Source organism: Notothenia rossii (genome assembly GCF_949606895.1).
Source record: "Notothenia rossii genome assembly, chromosome: 4".
NCBI lineage: Eukaryota > Metazoa > Chordata > Actinopteri > Perciformes > Nototheniidae > Notothenia > Notothenia rossii.
In genome coordinates this window covers 12571602-12590542 of record NC_136902.1, presented here as the reverse complement: position 1 = coordinate 12590542, position 18941 = coordinate 12571602, and the positions used below count along the sequence as shown (strand labels likewise).

The window sequence follows — 18941 nt, the reverse complement described above, 5'->3', positions numbered from 1 at the left end:
TTTTTATTGTCAAGCTACATTTAGATGTATAATAGTTGAGATCTATGCACCTCTATTTCTGATTGAGTTGTTCTATAGATAAATAAAATACTTGAAATAACCATCGAAAGTAGTAGTTCCAGGTGAAAAGTATTTTTTTGTGTTTGCACATCGGTGATATCCAGAGTAAGAAACGTAAATGTCCTGTAAACCAAAATATGACAACACAAAACAACATCACACATTGCATTGGGCTTGAGGGAGAAATATTTTTATTAGATGATCTACACTTTGTTTAAAAAATGGTACACATAGGGAAAAGGCTGAGTGAGTTGGTGTTGAGGTGTGCAGGGCCGTCCAGTGGGAGGGATAAGAGACAAACTTGAAATAGCGTCAGTGTTTTTCAGTCCTTTTTGTTTCCGTGCTGTTTAAGGAAGATCTTAGGTGTATTCCATCCTTCTGGAGCCTTCTTCAGTCCAGCTTTTGTCCAAATCCTCTTCAGATCCTTCTCAAATCGTTTCTGCACACGACACAATCAAACAGTTTAGAGGTGGTAGTTTAGAAAATATAATTTGTGTATAAAATACACAAAATAAACACCTTTGAAGTGTAAGCAAGACACCATGTTAAATAAGACAATACAGTTTGAAATGAAATGATCACATACTGATAAATGGCTGAATGTGCCAGGATAATCAGTAGAGAATTATCAATCTATTCAATATCACAGGAACCTTTTTTCTTTTCCCAAAGGAAGAATCTCTCACCTGCTTCTTTTTCCCTCTGCCCTCTATCACTCTCTTCCTCAAGAATTTAGTCCGTTTTAGCAGCTTCTTGTACTTATGCCGGTTGATCTTCCGCCGTCGGATCTCAAGAACATTTTTACAACTAAGGGGTGTCCCTGGTTCCCCCCCGTCCTCCAGCGCAGGGTCAGAGAGGGCTGGCAGCAACTGCTCCTCCAGCAGCTCCACCTCCTCCTGCGGGAGAGGGCACTCCAGCAGGGGGGGGAGGGAGTAGCTCAGGGAGAGCCAGCTCTCCAGGGGGCTCACGGACAGTTTACGCGGCACAAGAACCTCTTCCAGTTCTGGCTCCAGTTGCACCCATCGAGGAGGAGGTGTGTCTGCTGCTGTTGAGTAGCTCCTGAGTTTTGGTTGTAGCGGAGAGCAGTAAGCAGGAAGTACATGTTGTACACGTCCATTCAAAATGTCTCCATGGGCTTGAAGCGCACCTGGAAAAATAAATGATATCATCTTGAGTTACATTATTTATAACTGGAAATGTAGCATACAAATTGTCTAATTAATATAATAAGGAGAGATTCCACAACAGTTGTTCTAACTCTTGAAATCTGGTAGGTAAATTCATTTTAGCATGAACAACATTGACATTTTTAGAGCACATGTGAAATAGCACTTTCATCTATGGTCAAAGTCAGAATATTTGAATAATGCTAACATTGTTTATTTAGTGTCTTTCAAAGGAAATAGGTTCATTCACAGATTTTCTTATCATACTATATTGAGTCTTTGAGCACATGGGGCAATTAGTCTTTCTCAAAACAAAATGTATAGAAAAGAAAGCCCCATGTGCCCTAAGACTAAACAAAATAAAAACCATACTGTTCGACCAATTGTAAAAATGTTAACATGATTTTAAAGGATAGAAATATATTTTGTTTATACTTACAGGTTGCTCTACGTAATAGATTGAGACGAGGGACAACCTTTGATGAAAACATTGTTATTGATCATTCAAGTAACCTCATCAGGAATGAGTTGAGGGGTCACTGGTCCTGTGGGGAAAGAGCACATTACTTTGAGTTGGTCATAGCTCTTCCATAGAGATCACAAACGTGTACCGAGAAGTAACTACAAACAATAACAGTCATATAAAAATACTGCATATATTTTATATCATTACAAAATACTGTATTTTGCAATAGTATACTGTACGCAGTTTGTTGTACAGATTTCATGGAAATAATTTATATATTTTAACGTGTAGTAGTTTTATTAAAAATAGTTTGTTTTAAATGGTATTCTTTTAATTATTTTTCTAACCCATGTCCTTAACTGTGTTAACTGTGTATCTTTTCACCATGTATATACACCTGTTTTATGATTTTTATGATATACTGTCAAACCTAGCTGGGTTAGCTTTAGATTAGCCGGTAACTGATGTCCACCTTAACTATAGCCTGTACCCAAAAGAATGAAATGCACTCATGTTACAAAGTAAAACACTCTGAGAATGTAAAATAATCTATATTAACGAAACCTTGTCAAATTAAACTTATTTTCTAGTTGCCAGGTGACTTTTGCTAATGCTAGCTAGCAACGCAGGACCGATTTAATGCGTTCAAATCGCAATATTATTACTAAAAGATTGCAGCTAAGAATAATTCGGCTTTTGGCTATCCGACCACGTCAATCACACTATGTGTTGTATCTAATAAACATTGTTACTTTACCTTATACTACTATGACCCGTGTTTTCGTCTTCAATGTGACTCTAGAATCCTACTTCCGGCTTGAGTAACACAATATTAAGGCGTTTCCTGTTTCTCAGTGGAGACAAAGGTTCCGCTGTAGCAGTTAAGGCGAGAGTGCCTCTCAATTATGTGGAGCTACTCTTCAACCTCCTCATTAATACACTGAATAAACGGGCAGTGTGTTATTGAAATATTATTAATATTTGATCATCATTATGATTACACATGTATTTAATATTATTTAATTAAGGTTCAACACCCAGGAGGGACATCTTTTATCTTCTGCTATGCTGATGGTAAATCTGGAAAAAATGTCCCCACCACTTTTTCTAACAAAGTGAGGACCATGTATTTGTTTAATCATTTATGATACTGTGTGGACCTGTGCTTTGCATCACACAGTAGGTGAGTTTAAAGCTTGAATGACTCCACTGGAGGGCACTATCAGTCCAATGGTAGAAGGCGCATGATGTTTCAACAACAAGGACCTTACGTTTAATTCTGATTTCCACTGAATACATTGTACAGCGAATCCAATAATACATAAAAATACAAGAAACATACCGTGGATATTTTGCATCCGAGTTAAACTCTTTTTGTGACTAACTGCTGCCTAAAATGAATTACATTATTCAATTGTAGTCTATTTGTTGAAGCAAACATTTAAAAAATGGTTTAGACCTGCATGAGTTCTATGAGACTTGTTCTTTGGTCAAATGAACAAAGTGGGTGGGGAGCATAACCACAATAGCTTAATTTGGAAAAAAACAGCTATGACATAAGAGTTTACATTATTGATGTTTATCTTAAATGCAGCTGTAAAGCAAAATACATTTGGGAATATATTTAACATTTCATTCTCTTAAAATGACCAAATTCATTCCACATCAAATGTATTTGTTTAGTTTTTTTAGAGAGTATTTGAAACATCTGCTGCTAGGCTGACAAAAACCCAGCATGCCCCAGGGGTCTGCTGCACACGTCCTCACAGAGCAGTGAGCTACTGCTGCTGTTTACGCAATAAACTGACCTTCACTTTGTAGTCTGACCTTTTTTAATTTATTTACAGAATAAATGTTTTTGCACATATTCAAGCACTTCTTTGCATAAAAACAGAAAAGTCCACAATGTTCAGGACAGAGTAGTACAATTGCATGTTTTAAAACACAGCTATGACGTTCCATAAACATATTACTGTACAATCCTTCGTTTTTTTAAATTGAGCTGTGTTTCCCTTTGATTCATTTAAACACATATCTTTCTTCCATGTGGCACAGTTGTATAAAAAGGGAAAGCTCCACTTTTAGATTGCTCTAGTTTTACATACTTGTGGGCAGCCACATCAAATCGTTTATTCATGGAGCTTTCTCTCTAAGCTTTCATCAAGATGGTGGGAAGTGGAACATCTAGTTTGTTGGTATCGGAGTGGTGTGATGCAGGGCATAAAGTAAGGATAAAAGAGACTTTAAAATTCTCAGGGCATTTATTTACAATAAAAACAACAACAACAACAACAACAACGACAAAACATTCATTTCAATGTAAATCCTGCTGGCTCTTCATTATTTCCTTCACTGTACTTACACCATTAGTGTGTGATGATAAGGCAACTGAAATGATCAGCAGGATGTGCTGGGAGATTTCCCTTTTTACTGAACAGTCTGAATAATTGTTTTAATATTTATCTTCTATAAAACTCTCTTTGCAAAAAAATATTTAAAAGTAAGTGTACGAGAAATAAAACAACCATTTTTAAGTTGGCAGTGATTTCAAGGATGTTGGGCAATCCTATTTTAATCCATGGCCTTTCCATTATATACTATACACTCCAGCCAATTATCTATTTACAGAATCAGTAGTTGTATATATAGTTATTTTTCTTTTAAGCAAATAAATATTCACTATCTTTTTTAAATGCATTGCAATTTACTGCAGTGGACGAGATCAGACTCTTTACAGATGACAACATTATAATTCACTACAAGGCAACACACACAGTACAAGCATTATGGCAGGATGCTGAACGTATCCCCCATAGAGGTACAGTGTTACAGATGTACGCTATAAATGCCACTTCAACAGGAACCAAATTGATAAATAAAGACAGATATTAGAGATAACAGGACATAATGTAGATTGGGCTCCTCCTCGCCAACACACGAGAGGGACATAGCAGTGAAATCAGTCATCGATGGCAGTATCCATAGATCTAAAGCCTATACGGACAGCGCTGAAGTATATCTGCATTGCAATCCCATTTCCGATGCAGTACACGAGTCAAGAAGTCGAGGTAAAATAGAGGGATGAAGAAATTGCCTTCTTAAAAAGGGACAACTCACTTCCAAAATCAAAAACATATATTTCTTATAACATGTCCTTCATTGTTGGGGATATTCATTGTAGGTATGTCTGGCTTCCATCATAATGGAACTTATAATGGAACTCATTTAAAGGAAATTGTTTTAAATCGTTTGCAGCTTGCAATTTGTATTTTACCCAGAAAATAATCACAATTAACAGCATCCAACAGAACAATAATATATCACATTAGATGTTAGAAAATACTCTCCTTTGATGCTGAATATTTGGTATTACATACATTAAAGATATTTATTGAGTTAAAACCTTTGTTGATTTGGTAAAACCATCTAGGCAATTATCTTCTCTGCATTGCAGCAAAAGTCCTTCCTGTTTCTACAAAGAGCTCAGTGGCACCGTGTTTACCCTGTATATCCAGCACACCTGGGCTTCAACAAGACCAACTCAACCAAAGTAACATTTTTTACAAATTTGACCATTACATTTGTAGATACAAATTTGCGCTTTTGAAACAAAAAGGTAGAAATACCTAGGCAACAGATGTGTGAACAGGCAAAGAAAAGAGTGGAAGGAAACGCATGCTTCCTAGTGTCCTCCAGGTTTCTGGATACTCCACACGACGGCTCTCACTGAGCAGCAGACTGGCCACGCTCCACCTGCTTCCTCTCTTCCTTCTCATCCTCCTCCTCTTCGTCCTTCTCATCATTAGACATGGCGAACGCCTGCACTTGTCTAACCTCCCAGAGGGATTGCGACATATGGGAATGCTTTGGGAACAAAAGAGATGTATTGTCAAAACTTAAGAGTGCATTTATTTATAGTCCTATTAGTGACTAGAAGTAGTTATTGGCCAATACTGAAAAACATCTATATGCCCTGATTTTATTTCATTCTAAGTAAAATAACAAGCATCATGTTTAAAAACAAATGTACAAAATAAAAAACAAAATATACTGTACGTATAGATATATAGTACACATACAATTTTAGCTTTGCTACTAAGTACGCCTACAATATATATATATGTATATATGTGTGGTCCATCTGTCAGTAGTTTAAATCCATGGATTGAGACTATGAGAGGGTGCTGAGGAAAGTCTAACCTGAAGATGGAGATCCAGGATACAACCAATGCAAGGAGCTAACAGTTCTGCATACAAAGTGAACAAACAGCAATAAAAAACAAGCAGACGAGCACGGTACATCAACAACTGCACGTAGAAAAACATTCAAAACAAACATGCAGAACAATAAAGGGGATTTAAGCTGATAACAGAGAAGTGTATATTTCAGTTGAATCCAGGGTGTGGTTCACTCACCGATGAGGACTGATGATCGTGTGGTCGTTCCAGTTTGATGCGGACGTCTGCCCCCTTCCCTCGCTCAGGTCTACCGGGCCCTGAAGGATGGTCAACAGTGGAGTGAATACATGTCCATCACAGATTGATTTTAAAACCAGTTATCAATAAATATCCTGAGACTCTTATGTGTTTAAGGTGTTGAATATTTGTTTAGTATGCTGGACGTGCTCCTGTCTCACCTGGGGAGCTGCCTCGGCTGGCGGTGCTGGTGCTGGTGCTGGTGGCGCTGTCCTCCAGCCAGGTGCTGTAGTTCAACGAGTCTCGCTTGTGTGGCGTCCCGGCAGACGGCAGACTCTCCTGGAGAGACGCAGCAAAAGATGCATTTATAAAAAGATATCATTTTGTTACATATCTTTTGAAACTGTCACGATATCCTGACAGTGGTGCAAGAGACAGATAATGAAGTGCTTGATTTTGGCTCCACTGTTTTCAACAAAGTATCTAAATATACAGTAATAATAACACAATAATGTTTGGGGGGGGGGGGGAGATTTGACATGAACTAACAGAATCTTGTTCACAGGCAGCAATAAAGCCGCATTAGAGACTCCTCGGCTCATATCGGTTTGTTTTCCTTCAGGGGCTTTGTGATCTTATAAATCCCATAATAAGCACTGGGGGGGGGAGGGGGGGGGGGGAAGGCTGATTTTCTTCACATAATATCTGTCTTGTGAAATACTCTCATGATTTAGAAAGAAGAAGAACTTATAAAGTAACCAACTGACAACATTGATAACTTGGACGTTTACTTATTTGATTTCATTTGATCAACGTGTGCTTGCCTCTTTGTTTAATATGGAAAGCAACTCATTTTATTTTTGCCTTTTATCCACACTGTCCATTTGCTGTTACAATGTTCATTTCCCCGCTGCTGTATGAAATCTGATTCTGATACTTGTCTTGTTTTCATTCAGGCTGAACACCATCACTCACCATGCCCGTGTCATAGTCCTCAGTGTTCTCTGTCTCGTTCTCCTCCACCACACTGGCGAAGCTGCTAGCATTGGAGGAGGAGCGGGAGAGGTCGTGACCCTCGGGGATGGATTGGGCCCTGCCACCGAGAAGAGAACTACACCCTGGGTTATCACGCTCCAGCACAGCCACACCTGATTTTATCTTATGTACAGGACACAGTCATTCAACATGCTGCCACAGCTGAGAAATACCCGCCGGCTCCACAAATACAGGTCTGACACAAGGTGTGAAATCTAACATCATCATCATAACCCTGTGATACGGCTGTAACTGATAATGCACACCTGTTCTTGGTGCTGGTGAGCGCCTCGGGGGAGCTCTGATTGGACGAGTTGTCAGATTTGGGATCTTGAGAGACGTGACCGCTGTCAGGGGTCTTCTGGGTATTGAGGGAGATCTCTCTGTTGTTCATAGTAGGAAGTAGATCATAGATAGATAGATCTTTAATTCATCATTGTACAGGTACAACACAATTACAATGAACTCAAGGTGGCAACACGTAACAACAAGACAATATGGAAACAACAAGACAATATAAAAACAACAAGAAACAATAAAAACAAGAAATGGGACTTAAATAGACATGATAGGGAATATGCACATAAATAAATAATAAATTGCACGATTCCTCTCGTATTGCACGGAAGGTTTATATAATTTAAATATTAGCAGCGTTTTGATTATGAACTTCAGTTAGTAATTAATTACAAGGCTTTAGACACACAGTAAGAGGTACACAATACAACATGTTGTAGAGGCTTATAGCAGAAATGCACAGCAGTATTTCCTCACCTCTTCTCATGGACCTCTTGAATGTTTTCGATACCGATGGCACTACTTCGCCTGGAGCTGAAGGGGCCGGACTTTTTCCTGGTTGGGCTTTTCCCCGGTATTATCAAAGACTGTTGGGGGAAGAGAAAAAAAAGCTGTCAAAAAACGTCTAATATCTAGAATATCTTTGGTTAATATTACATTGATCCACAGAGCTGATCTTTCTATGTAAACATAACTGATGGGAGTTATTTCAAATGTCACTATAATTGTAGTAATTTGGAGAAAAGGTATCTTTGCGCCCTTCAAGTTTATACTATGATTAAAAAATGGGTCAAATATGCACTTAATGACTTAGTGTCAAGCCCCGGTTCCAGTCTTTCAGTCAGTGCAGGGCAAACTAATGCCATAGATGAAAGATGGGTTTAAAGGCTCCAGGGCATACCACTAAATATGCTTTCTCAGCGACTGCTTTGTTCATTCAATCTCCCTTTAAAGCTCTTCAAATCAGATCTTGAAAAACCTTTTAACTTAATGTGGCTTCAAGGAGCATGGGGAGGGTTATTGTTATAATATATCTTTAAGGGGGTGATTCATTCATTAATATTCATCATATTTATACAAATTAAAAAAATTAAGCATACAGAAATGAAAATTCAGAATAGTCCCACGACTAAAGAAGGTGCATATATAATAAAGCAGATAGGAAAGTGAGAATAAAAGAAAATCTACAATATAAGTCAGTAGGGAGTGCAGACCATGAAGTCTTAAGCAGAGCTGCTTAACTCTGACTGCTTTGAAGGATTTTTAGATAATTGTGTCAAATGAGATCCCAAAATATTAGTATTTAAGGAACCAATTAGCCAATGGGAAAATGTGAAAGAAAATGTCTGTATTAGCTTTTGTTTGATCACAAATTGAGAAACTGCACCCCGTCTGTGACACACAATGAATGTTAAATAGAGTGCTGAAATGCAAACAGGGAAGTGTGTTGATGCAGTTGAGCCATGCAAACAAAGGGACCCAAAGAGGAGAAAGGAGTTGTTAGAGAGTAGTTAGAATAAGACATGAACCTCTTCTACTGTTCCTATCCCTATGGCACTGCCTCGACGTCCATATTTACTGGGACTTTTGCCTGGGACAAGCAATGACTGAGCAACAGAGAGAGAGAGAGAGAGAGAGAGAGAGAGAGAGAGAGAGAGAGAGAGAGAGCCGAGATGAGGACAGATGACAAAAGGGGTGGGGAGAGAAAACATGAGTAAATACAAATATATATGAGAATTCATGCAGTCTGTCATAAACAAAATACAGTGTACATGTTAATTAGAGAATACAACAAGGGACATTTTGGCTGAGCGACACAGGCATGCCTGAATGGAAGAGAAAAGTGATGAGTCAATCATGTGAGCCATATGCCTGCAGGAAGGATGATGAAGAGGAGATAAGAACAGCAGAGGACACACACGTGTTATACATATATGCACAGCCGGACAGGGCTATGTACTAAAAGCAAGCTCGAGTTAGATACATTCAAATACATTGTTGGTTATTGATAATGGTTAGGTATTTTTGAAGGCTATCTTAATAATTCTTACTTCCACACATCATCAGAGAAGTTTCATTAAAAAAGTAAACATTCAGACACACAAATTGTACAATATATACATATAGGATATATAACTAAATAAGAAATAAAAAAGCTGTTGACAGTGTTTACAGAGAATGATGTGAAAGTGGCCATTTGGGTACACACATCTTACCCCTGATGATGGAAACAATAATTAGTTCATAATCATAATAACAAATAAAGTCAACATACAGTAATTAAGCCGGTCATTAACACAGAACCACCATAAACTCGGTTACACACACACAAACACACACACACACACACACACACACACACACACACACACACACACACACACACACACACACACACACACACACACACACACACACACACACACACACACACACACACACACACACACACACACACACACACACACACACACACACACACACACACACACACACACACACACACACACACACACACACACACACACACACACACACACACACACACACACACACACACACACACACACACACACACACACACACACACACACACTTCCAGTATTGGAAGCAGCGTGTCCTAGAAGCATTCAAGTCTATGAGTCAGTCCATCTCGTAGTGCAGACAATGTGCAACCGTTGCCAAGTGAGAGCCAAGTTTAAGTACTCCACTTGAGCTCTTCTCTGTGAGGAATGAGTGCAGCAGGCAAGTGAGGGAGGAGGGGGCATGAACTCTAGTAGAACTGCTGGAGGGGAGGAAGAGGCAGCGAGACTCGCCTCACTCTGTACCAGGAGGAGGGGGGGGACTGTACTTACTATCCCTGGGAATTTGGGGCTCTCTGCGGGCTCGTGGTTAAAGCTGCTGCTGAAGCTAGTGGAGAATGTGTGCGGCTTCTTGAAAGTAAGACCCACGGCATCCATAGACTGGCTTCTGCTGCGGATCACCCGCTAGGGAGAGAGACGAGGAGGAGGAGATACATTCAGAGGGCGCTGACCACTGTGACCCTTCAGCATCGCTGTACGGCGCTAGGGGCCGAGAGGAGCCTCGCGGCGTTCCCTGAACACTGACCGCTACAGGCAGAGCGCCGGCCTGATGCTAATCCCCACAGACAAGGAAGCGACAGAGAACAGTGCCAAGCTTTAAAGCCCGAAGGGGGGTTCAGATGAGTCACTATGTTAGAAAGGTGGTAAGAGAAGAGAGGGGAAGGAGGACCAAGTGGCTCACAGATGACGGACCATACTGAGTTTAAACACAGCCAGAGGTTTTAAAGCCCACTGCACCTCTCTGAAGGCACGGAACAGAGAGAAGGCATCTGATGGTGAAGAAACATCTATCCATTGGCCTATACTTTATGACATACAAAGATGACAGAATCATATAAATAAGGGACAAGTGATTGAACACTGGAGCATGCAGAGAGAAAAGCAGCACAACACAGAAAGGAGGCATGAGGGAGAGAAGCTGGGAAGAAGAAGAAGAAGAAGAAGAAGAAGAAGTGTGTTCCAGCAGTAGAAGCAGCAGAGTGTTGTATTCAAATGATTCAGGAAGATTGATAGACCCAAGTTTTCAAAAAGAAAAGGACACTCCTAAGAGACTGCCAGAGAAGAAACATTGGACAGTTTGTTGTTAATAGTAATACTGTATTTTCCAATTATTTATGATTTGTGTGCAGTAACAATGATCTAAAAGACTTATAATGACAGTTAAAAGTCTATTTTGGGAGTTGTACTTCTTCAAGTGAGTTAGATGAGACGATTATAATCACTCCATTATATAAGGCTAAAGCCAGCAGCAAGCTTAGCTGAGCATAAAGACTGGAAATAGGGAAGCTAAATAATTCATGTCATTTGATTTAAACTGTATAAACCAATATATGGATATAGTGTAATGGATTATTCTGTCTAGGCTAGTTGTTTCCCGCTGTTTCCAGGCTTCATAAAAAGTCAAACAATAAGTCTGATAAATTCAAGCTCTCTGTAAATAATCATTTTCATATCTTAGCCTTTGCTTGAGTTGTAGATTTTAAAAGGATAACACAGGACTTTGATAATGCAAAGAACTTTGTGATAATTGTTTTGTTCGCGCTGTTTTCGTGAAGCGGTCAGTCTGAAGCTCCGGCCTTCGCTGCGGCCTCTTCAGTTACCTTGAAGGACTCGAAGAAGCCCCCTCCTCCTGCACCCCCGTTTTCCAGTTTGTCGTCGTCTCCTCCGACACCCATCATGGCCTGGCTGTTCACGTGGATCTCCTCATAAAGAGTCTCTAACAAGGCCGACCTTGTCCGCTCCTCACACACATAAACACAAAGAGGCAAATTAAATACATATTTGGAAAATGCTAGAAATGTTTTAAAGGCTTTTCAACAACTCACCTCTAATTTGGCAAATTTCTCAGCTTTGTAACAGGCATACTCTGCATTGATGAGCTTAGTAAAGAGGAATTCATGGAATTCAGGGCCCTGGAGAGCAAATAGTAACCAAGAAAGAAGACAGCATGTTTGAAACCAAATGGTGAGTTGGAAAGTGCACTGGCTCGGGGTGCAGCAGTTTGAGTCACAAGCTTTGGTTTCTCTTACTTTCTTAAAAATAGCAGGGTTCGGTAGAGCCGGGCCGAAGAAAGGTACATCGTCCCGCGCCGTCACCGACACCTAGGAGTTCAGATTCAAGTTGAATCATGCATTTCTCTTAGAAGGTGAAATCTGCTGAATAGTGAGGGGAATAAGTCACCTTGTAGAGAACATTGTCGGAGCAGGGGTTGACCACTTGGACCACCATGTAGCCGTGCAGGAAGTTGGAGGCGATCATATCCGGAACAAACGGAGTGTTTTCATCTTGAAATAATATGGCCACAATGTCGTTCCCTATGTGTCGCTTTCTTTGCAACTGCAAAACAAAGGCAATGTTTTTTTTGATATATGTAAATATTGGTTAATAAACAATGCAAGACATGAACAAAGAAAGACATAATTATGAGGACAGGTTTAATGCTTCCTGGAATTGAATTGGTTAAACGATAAGTAAAAGACACTTTCCAGTTGTCTTCCAGTTTTTTTATTCAAATAACGCTATTTTAACTTCTACTGTATAACAACACAAAGCTTGTTTTAAAAAAGAAGATGAAATGACTCCACCAGGGGGTGCTGTTTCTCCGGTCAGCCTGAACACATCCTGATTGGCTCTAAGGAGCTGCCAATGCAACACCCACTACCACTAGGGAGGCTGAATGTATAGACCTCGACTCATCTGTGTTTGTACAAACACGTTTAGCAAATGGTGTTAGAGCTTCGGCTAATTAATCAGTGTTAGCGTGAATATGCGAGGCGGAGGCGGCGGAGGACTCGGTGCTTTAAACCCTGAGAGGGAGGACTGCTGCTGACAAATGCAAACGTTCAAGCGTCCATTTAAAGTGATTCCTTTTTACTACCAGGGTTTTTCTTTTGGTTAATATATGCTGCAGGGAGGCACATGCAAAATATGGCTGTAGAGGGAACCTGTCTGACAGCTTGTAGCACATCATAAAAGGTGTGTTAGTATTGCATTACAGTACCTGCTGGGTGTCCCCATCTGTGTAGGGCAGCTTTGTGGACACATGGAACATGACCTCTTTGTTGCGGTAGTTGCAGTAGATGGATTCGGTGCCTGTCTGCCCGTGAGTCACGTCTAACCCCCCACGGAAACTGCAAGAACACAGAAGCATGTCTAACAAGATATTCTCCACCATCGCTGCATTACCATGTCCACGAGCATCATGCCGTGAGCATTATATCATGTAAATTGCGGCTGGCACCATGTTGTGAAGAGTAGAGTATATAATGAGCCTTTAAGCCAGCGATAGGTCCTTACCCTTTAAAGTTGTGCAGCTCAATTTTCTCTCCTAGAAACTCCAGGAACTCTACAAAGGCTGGACTCTCTTCACTGTTGCTAAACACATCTTCCTCTGTCGTCTGTAAGCAGTACAAAAAAAGAACAAACTCATCAACATCAAGGCTCAGAGGACAACATTATTTCAGCAGCAGTGACGGGAATGATGTGTGCTGCAATCTTAACGTGCATTAAAAACAACATTTATGTCAGAGAAGCTAAATTTAAAACTGATCACAAGAGGTACGTTTTGCATATTGTCGTAACAGAAATTGCAGAAGGACTATTTTATGCAAGGTGTGTTTGTTCTCTTATTCAAACGCACTGCATTTGCATTTCGGATCAATGATAACAGTGTGTATGGCAGAGGGTTTAAAGATGGGCTTTTGGAAAGCTTCTTCTTTATGATGAGCTGTGACTAACAGTTGATTATCTATTAAGAGGAAGTGAAAACAAAAGCTTGTTTCAACACAAACAAACCTGAGAGGAAGCTGCTCTTGCCTATTCTGCTGTGTTTCCTGTTTTCTATGTGCCTACTTAACCATCGTGCTTTTCTCCACTTAGTACCCCTACTGAATAGCGAATGTCAGGAGGGATGAGCAGAGGACCCTCGCTGGCTTTGTGAGATGGCCCTTGGCTCACTAACAATGTGTTTAACCATGTATTTAAACAACTGCAGGCTTCGAGGAATCAATGGTGAAGATCTTTACACACCGAGGTCTCGATTCAAAAGTACAAGTCCCCTCGGGAAATGATTCAATAGATCATATGCCCCCCCCCCCCCCCCACCAACACACACAAAGTAAACAATAGGGCTGTGATTGCCTCAGGAAATGAAAGGGAGTGTTGACGACAGCCGCAGTTACTGGGCTGGACTAAAAGCTATAATTAAAAATAACAATGTATAGTACATTCTCAATTTTCAAAAACTGAATTCAATTAATATTAAGGATTCATGCACAGTCAAATACAAATGTTTTCAGTTTACATCCAAGTTGTTTAGCTTACCTGTCCAAACTTTTGATAAATGACTCCAAACTTGAAATTGTTGCTTAGCACATGTTCATCAAAGGAGACAATAAGTCTTGAAGCCTGAAGAAATGAAGACAGTTAAAACAAGAAACACGAAAGGAAAGGGTCGCTGTTTTTAAGAATGTCAGGTGCTACTGTAATATGAACACTTTAAAAGAGTTTTCTTGCTGTAACTTTTCCTATATATGCGATTAACAAAACCCACTGAATCCTATTTTGTGCAAAAATGTATCGAACATTTTATTTAAAGATCACATGACGCTTTAGCCGTCTGAGTTAGGGATAAATTAGGTTGGCATTTTCCTTTTATTTTGCGTACATTCCTTCTTTCTTCAGGACAGAAAGGAAACGTTTCATCCCAATCCTTTTAAATCATCAGATGTGTTGAACTGGACAGGACATGCAAAGCAGATGAAACTATACAAATCAAACCACATCTTACTTTTGGATAAAGGACAGGGAAAAAACGGTCCACGTTGACGTCTTCACAGACAAGCTTGGACACAACAAAAAAAGAGGAACAAATGTTAGAGTGCAGTTCGATGCTATCACAGGACATCAATCTCTGCACAACATAAACATCTCTTTGTACCTTGGCCATTTGCACCACATTGGGAAACTCTGTCAGACAGGAAATGGGAATCACATCATGGTAGGTTTTCAACTTGCTCCTGGTGAAGGCATAAAACAATTACCGTGGTTTCAAAGCCATAAAATGTGATGCAACATTTCTCAGAAGCTATCAGATGGGAAAGAGATGATCCGGTATGATCCATCACACTTTCTCACCCTCACCTCTCTTTGCCTTCTCCCCCCCCCCCCCCCTCTCCCTCCCTCCATCTCCACCCACTTCCTGGATAGTCTAATAGTCCATCTGTTACTCTGCTGTGGACATATAAGTGCTGTTGTCACTCTCCCTTGCTTTATGACTCTTATGAAAACACCCGTGATGGGAGGATGTGTTTATCGAGTCAATATTGACCATTTAGAAACAAGAAAGTGTAGTAATCTGCAAACATTACCTGTTGATTGTTAAAAGTGCTGACATTTTGTTTTAGCTTACACCATAATTACTTGAGTTGCAGATGTGCAGGATACAGAAATAAAGATATTCCTATGTAAATGAAGCACACTTAAACTCCACTATGTTTGCATAATGATGAGCATTACCTGAGCATTAGACGGAGGTGTTCCTGGTCACCAATCACATCGTACTTTACAGAGAACACCAGATGTCCGAGGGCACTGTCCACTGAATAGTAATTAAAGTGCTCCTGAGGGCACAGTACAAGGATATGGCCATTAGTATCAGTCATAAACAGACACACACACAGTTTCATGAAACATGTGCATGCACTCCAATCATAACCCATATCCTTCCAATCTTAGTCCCTTTTCTTCTTCTGTTGTTCTCCGACAGGCAGAGCAAATTTGTTCATATTATGCGAGTGTAAGAACAGGTGGCAGAGCCTTATGCATCTTCATTAGCAACATTGTATGAGGTGCAGAGAGGCTTCTCGCTGATGGTGGTTTATTCAACTGGGATTAGCTTCTTCGTTACATTACTATAATGAGCACAAAGTGAAATTGACTATGAAATATTCTATGAGGTTTATGAGGCTCATTTGATGAGGAAGGAAGCTGTTATAAAGACAGCCGATGTGAGTATGACTTCAGTTAAATCACTTCAAAGGTAGTGTTAGTTCACACCAAAAGTTGCATAACTGACTTAATTTCTAAATAAACAAGGCTATTATGTGTTCCTTTCATTATATGTAATTGCTTAATTGCAAACGTTAAAATCATATTTAAGAAAAACTATGAGCTAAGTCAGAAAATCAAATGTCATAGGGTTCAGGGTCCATATTTAAGACAATTTGCGCGACTCATTAAAGCAGTTTCTGAGTTGTGCAGTATTTCCGGCTGTATTCGCTGTACTTCATAATGTCTCTTCCCTGAGATGTTTTGGACTTCAATAACATTGCATATGCTGTAAACTATTTATATGCGCAATGTGTTAAAGAGGCCCTGTTATGCTTACGTTCAGGTTCATGTTTGTACGTTGTGCCTCTACTGTGACAAAAAGTGCTTTATCTTCTCTCTGAAACCAGAGCCCAGTCTGCTCTGATTGGTTAGCTGGCCGGTTGTGCTGTGATTGGTCAACCACTTAGAGATGTCCCGCCCCTTAACGCCAAAAAGCCTAATAGGGACTCATTGCTCTGAGTACTTACACAGGCTGGAAGGGGTCTGATAATGTAACATTTTAGTATGTGATTATCCATGCCCAAGCAAACATTTTGATATAAACGTGTGTATATACATGTATATATATATACCGTACATGTATATACATATATATATATATATATGATTGTGGTTATATACTGTATTATGTGACACTTCATTATCTCTCTGACTTCCGTTGTGCCAAGTCATAATTACAACCCCATGCTATTATAAAGAAAGCTAACACAATATCATCATAGTAATTATTCAAATTGGCTGTATTTTTATATATTTTTTAAAAACAGCAGGTGATCGCGTGGGGATGAGTGTGGATTGTTATGTAATGTATTTTGAATAAGAAATCTTGAAAATAAAATCTAATAAAATCAGGGACAAGATGAAAATGTACAAACTAAGATGGGATCTAACAAGGCTGAATGTTATATATTTTATACGTAGCCTTTGTTTTTTTATTGTTTTTGTTTGTAATTGTGACATTTTAGTAAGAGGTTGTTGCTTAGAGAACAATCTGTCTTGCTTACTTTGTCACAAATATATTTTTTTCAGTTCATTGTTTGCTTTTTCAATATGCCAAAGGAAAGAAAGAAAGGAACAATTTTACATTTTTTTAAAAGCAATCTCTCTCTGTTATGACAAAGCGGCTGACCTTGCCCAGGAAGTGTTTCCTGTAGATCATAGCTGTTGTGTTACACTCCAGCTTGGTGCGGGTGTTCGGGGAAAGAGGTGGCGGCGGTTCTGTTTCTGCGTTGCTCATCTCATGGTTAGTCCCTTCAATCCAGTAACCTCCAAACTGAGGCAGCAGGATGAGAGGAAAGGGGCTTTTTCTGCCTAACACCTGCCACAAAATGCAAACGTGTTGAAAAAGAATAGGGTGTTAATGTGAAAGTCATGTTAGGACACTTTGAAAGTTAGCTTATGCTTCAGTGATAAACTAGCACAAATGGTAAAAAGTGCACCTGCTGCACATCATCACCCTACCTCATGGACACTGGGGTATGGAATGTAGTCCTCCTCAGTCTGAAAAACAATTCAAAAAACGTTGTTCCGTTATAAAAGAATACAAATAACAACAATATAATCCCAGAGGCCCCTGGTTCAGAGTTATTGCATAACTGCTATGCAATGAAAATGAGTCCAATGGAGTTTTGCAACAGCAGTGTAAATCAGTGGCGAACCGTCAGGGCCTTCAAGGTATTCAGAGAATACCCTGGAACACTCAGATAAAACAAACAAAAAATCGATTTAATTATATAAAAAAAATGTATATAAAATGAATAAATGAGAATGGTATCTGTGTTGTTGATCTGTAATATCACAATGTTACGTTGATTTGTTTGTCCTTCTCGGACCATGCACTACGCATTTCAGTGGTTTTGTGTTAGAAAAGAAAGCAACCAATCAGATCTTGTTCTGGGTCTCTGGGTAGAATATCCTTCAGCCAAGGTATTCTACATCCTTGATAGAATGCCCTGGCCGTTGCAATGAATGAGAGCGTACGTTTGGACTGACAGTTTGATCAACCAATCATATATTGATTTGCAGCCAATGGGCGTGTTCTTTCAGAGTTCCCCTCGGTTCCAGGGTATTCTAGAAGGCCCGCTAGTTAACTGGCTCGAGACAGAGGATCTATGAATGCGACGAAGCAATTCATGTGATGACAAGTGCAACAGGTGAAGATGAAGTTGTTGCGGAATTGTTGTGAGTACCTTCAAGACGACAATTCAGTGAAAAGACGGACATTATAATGCCGCGGAGGGGGGGGGGCGTTGGCGGCGGGGGGTGTGTGTGTCTACAGAAGGTCCAGTTGTGATAGACACGGTTCGCCACTGGTGTAAATGCATTGCTTGATTTCCATCATTTTGCACATTGCTGTTTTTGAATATTGTATAACCTCATATGTCATATCCTGTCAAATTCTTTCTTGCTAAAGAATTCACCATTTCTGTCTGCAGAGCATGGCATCAGAGGATATATGATTCTGAAAGCCATGTAGGTATAACAATGATGGCAAGGCTTGAGAGCATTGCACTGCAATATGAATACTGCCTGCTGAAGTAATCAGCCTGTCTGGCAGAGAAAGATATGGCGGAGCGGTCGTGAGACAATGCCTGCGTCATGTGAATGAAATCGTGTCTCTAAATGGAGAGCCGTACCTTGAGTTGGGGAGAAAAGGTGCATCTCTGCTCATCCATCCTGTTGCCCTACAAGAGAGGGCGAGATAAGAAACCCAGAGAGAGAAAAGGGTCACGCTCAGTCATTAACACAGCGGCTGGTTTTGCATTGAGTCGACGCAGATTTCTAAATACAAACACTTGTCGTCGATTA

General features: G+C 39.9%; 2 protein-coding genes across 16 annotated transcripts in view; both read right to left on the bottom strand.

The window, feature by feature from the left end:
* Window positions 1-228: 228 nt before the first annotated feature.
* On the bottom strand, window positions 229-2583 carry aurkaip1 (aurora kinase A interacting protein 1). Its single transcript, XM_079678658.1, has 4 exons — window positions 2450-2583; window positions 1666-1771; window positions 747-1207; window positions 229-499 (listed from the first exon to the last, which is right to left on the bottom strand). Exons 2-4 carry the CDS (start codon window positions 1715-1717, stop codon window positions 383-385), a joined length of 630 nt encoding a protein of 209 aa, XP_079534784.1. The 5' UTR covers window positions 1718-1771; window positions 2450-2583; the 3' UTR covers window positions 229-382.
* A 1351-nt stretch (window positions 2584-3934) lies between these two features.
* rap1gapa (RAP1 GTPase activating protein a) overlaps window positions 3935-18941 on the bottom strand; it is a 48123-nt gene continuing 33116 nt past the window's right edge. For 10 of the 15 annotated variants that reach the window (XM_079675655.1, XM_079675648.1, XM_079675661.1 and 7 more), the window contains 21 exons: window positions 18770-18817; window positions 17595-17633; window positions 17263-17451; window positions 15540-15643; window positions 14962-15040; window positions 14812-14865; window positions 14346-14429; window positions 13320-13420; window positions 13024-13153; window positions 12204-12359; window positions 12053-12124; window positions 11849-11935; window positions 11624-11764; window positions 10296-10427; window positions 8970-9047; window positions 7918-8027; window positions 7410-7526; window positions 7084-7219; window positions 6330-6447; window positions 6109-6188; window positions 3935-5556 (listed from right to left, as the gene is read on the bottom strand). In XM_079675655.1, coding sequence (XP_079531781.1) covers window positions 5416-5556; window positions 6109-6188; window positions 6330-6447; window positions 7084-7219; window positions 7410-7526; window positions 7918-8027; window positions 8970-9047; window positions 10296-10427; window positions 11624-11764; window positions 11849-11935; window positions 12053-12124; window positions 12204-12359; window positions 13024-13153; window positions 13320-13420; window positions 14346-14429; window positions 14812-14865; window positions 14962-15040; window positions 15540-15643; window positions 17263-17451; window positions 17595-17633; window positions 18770-18817 — 2196 coding nt within the window. In that variant the 3' untranslated portion in view covers window positions 3935-5415. Of the gene's footprint in view, window positions 5557-5892; window positions 5940-6108; window positions 6189-6329; window positions 6448-7083; window positions 7267-7409; window positions 7527-7917; window positions 8028-8969; window positions 9048-10295; window positions 10428-11623; window positions 11765-11848; window positions 11936-12052; window positions 12125-12203; window positions 12360-13023; window positions 13154-13319; window positions 13421-14345; window positions 14430-14811; window positions 14866-14961; window positions 15041-15539; window positions 15644-17262; window positions 17452-17594; window positions 17634-18769; window positions 18818-18941 lie in introns of those variants that run through there. The other 5 variants (XM_079675658.1, XM_079675656.1, XM_079675659.1 and 2 more) reach the window with 5 other exon arrangements.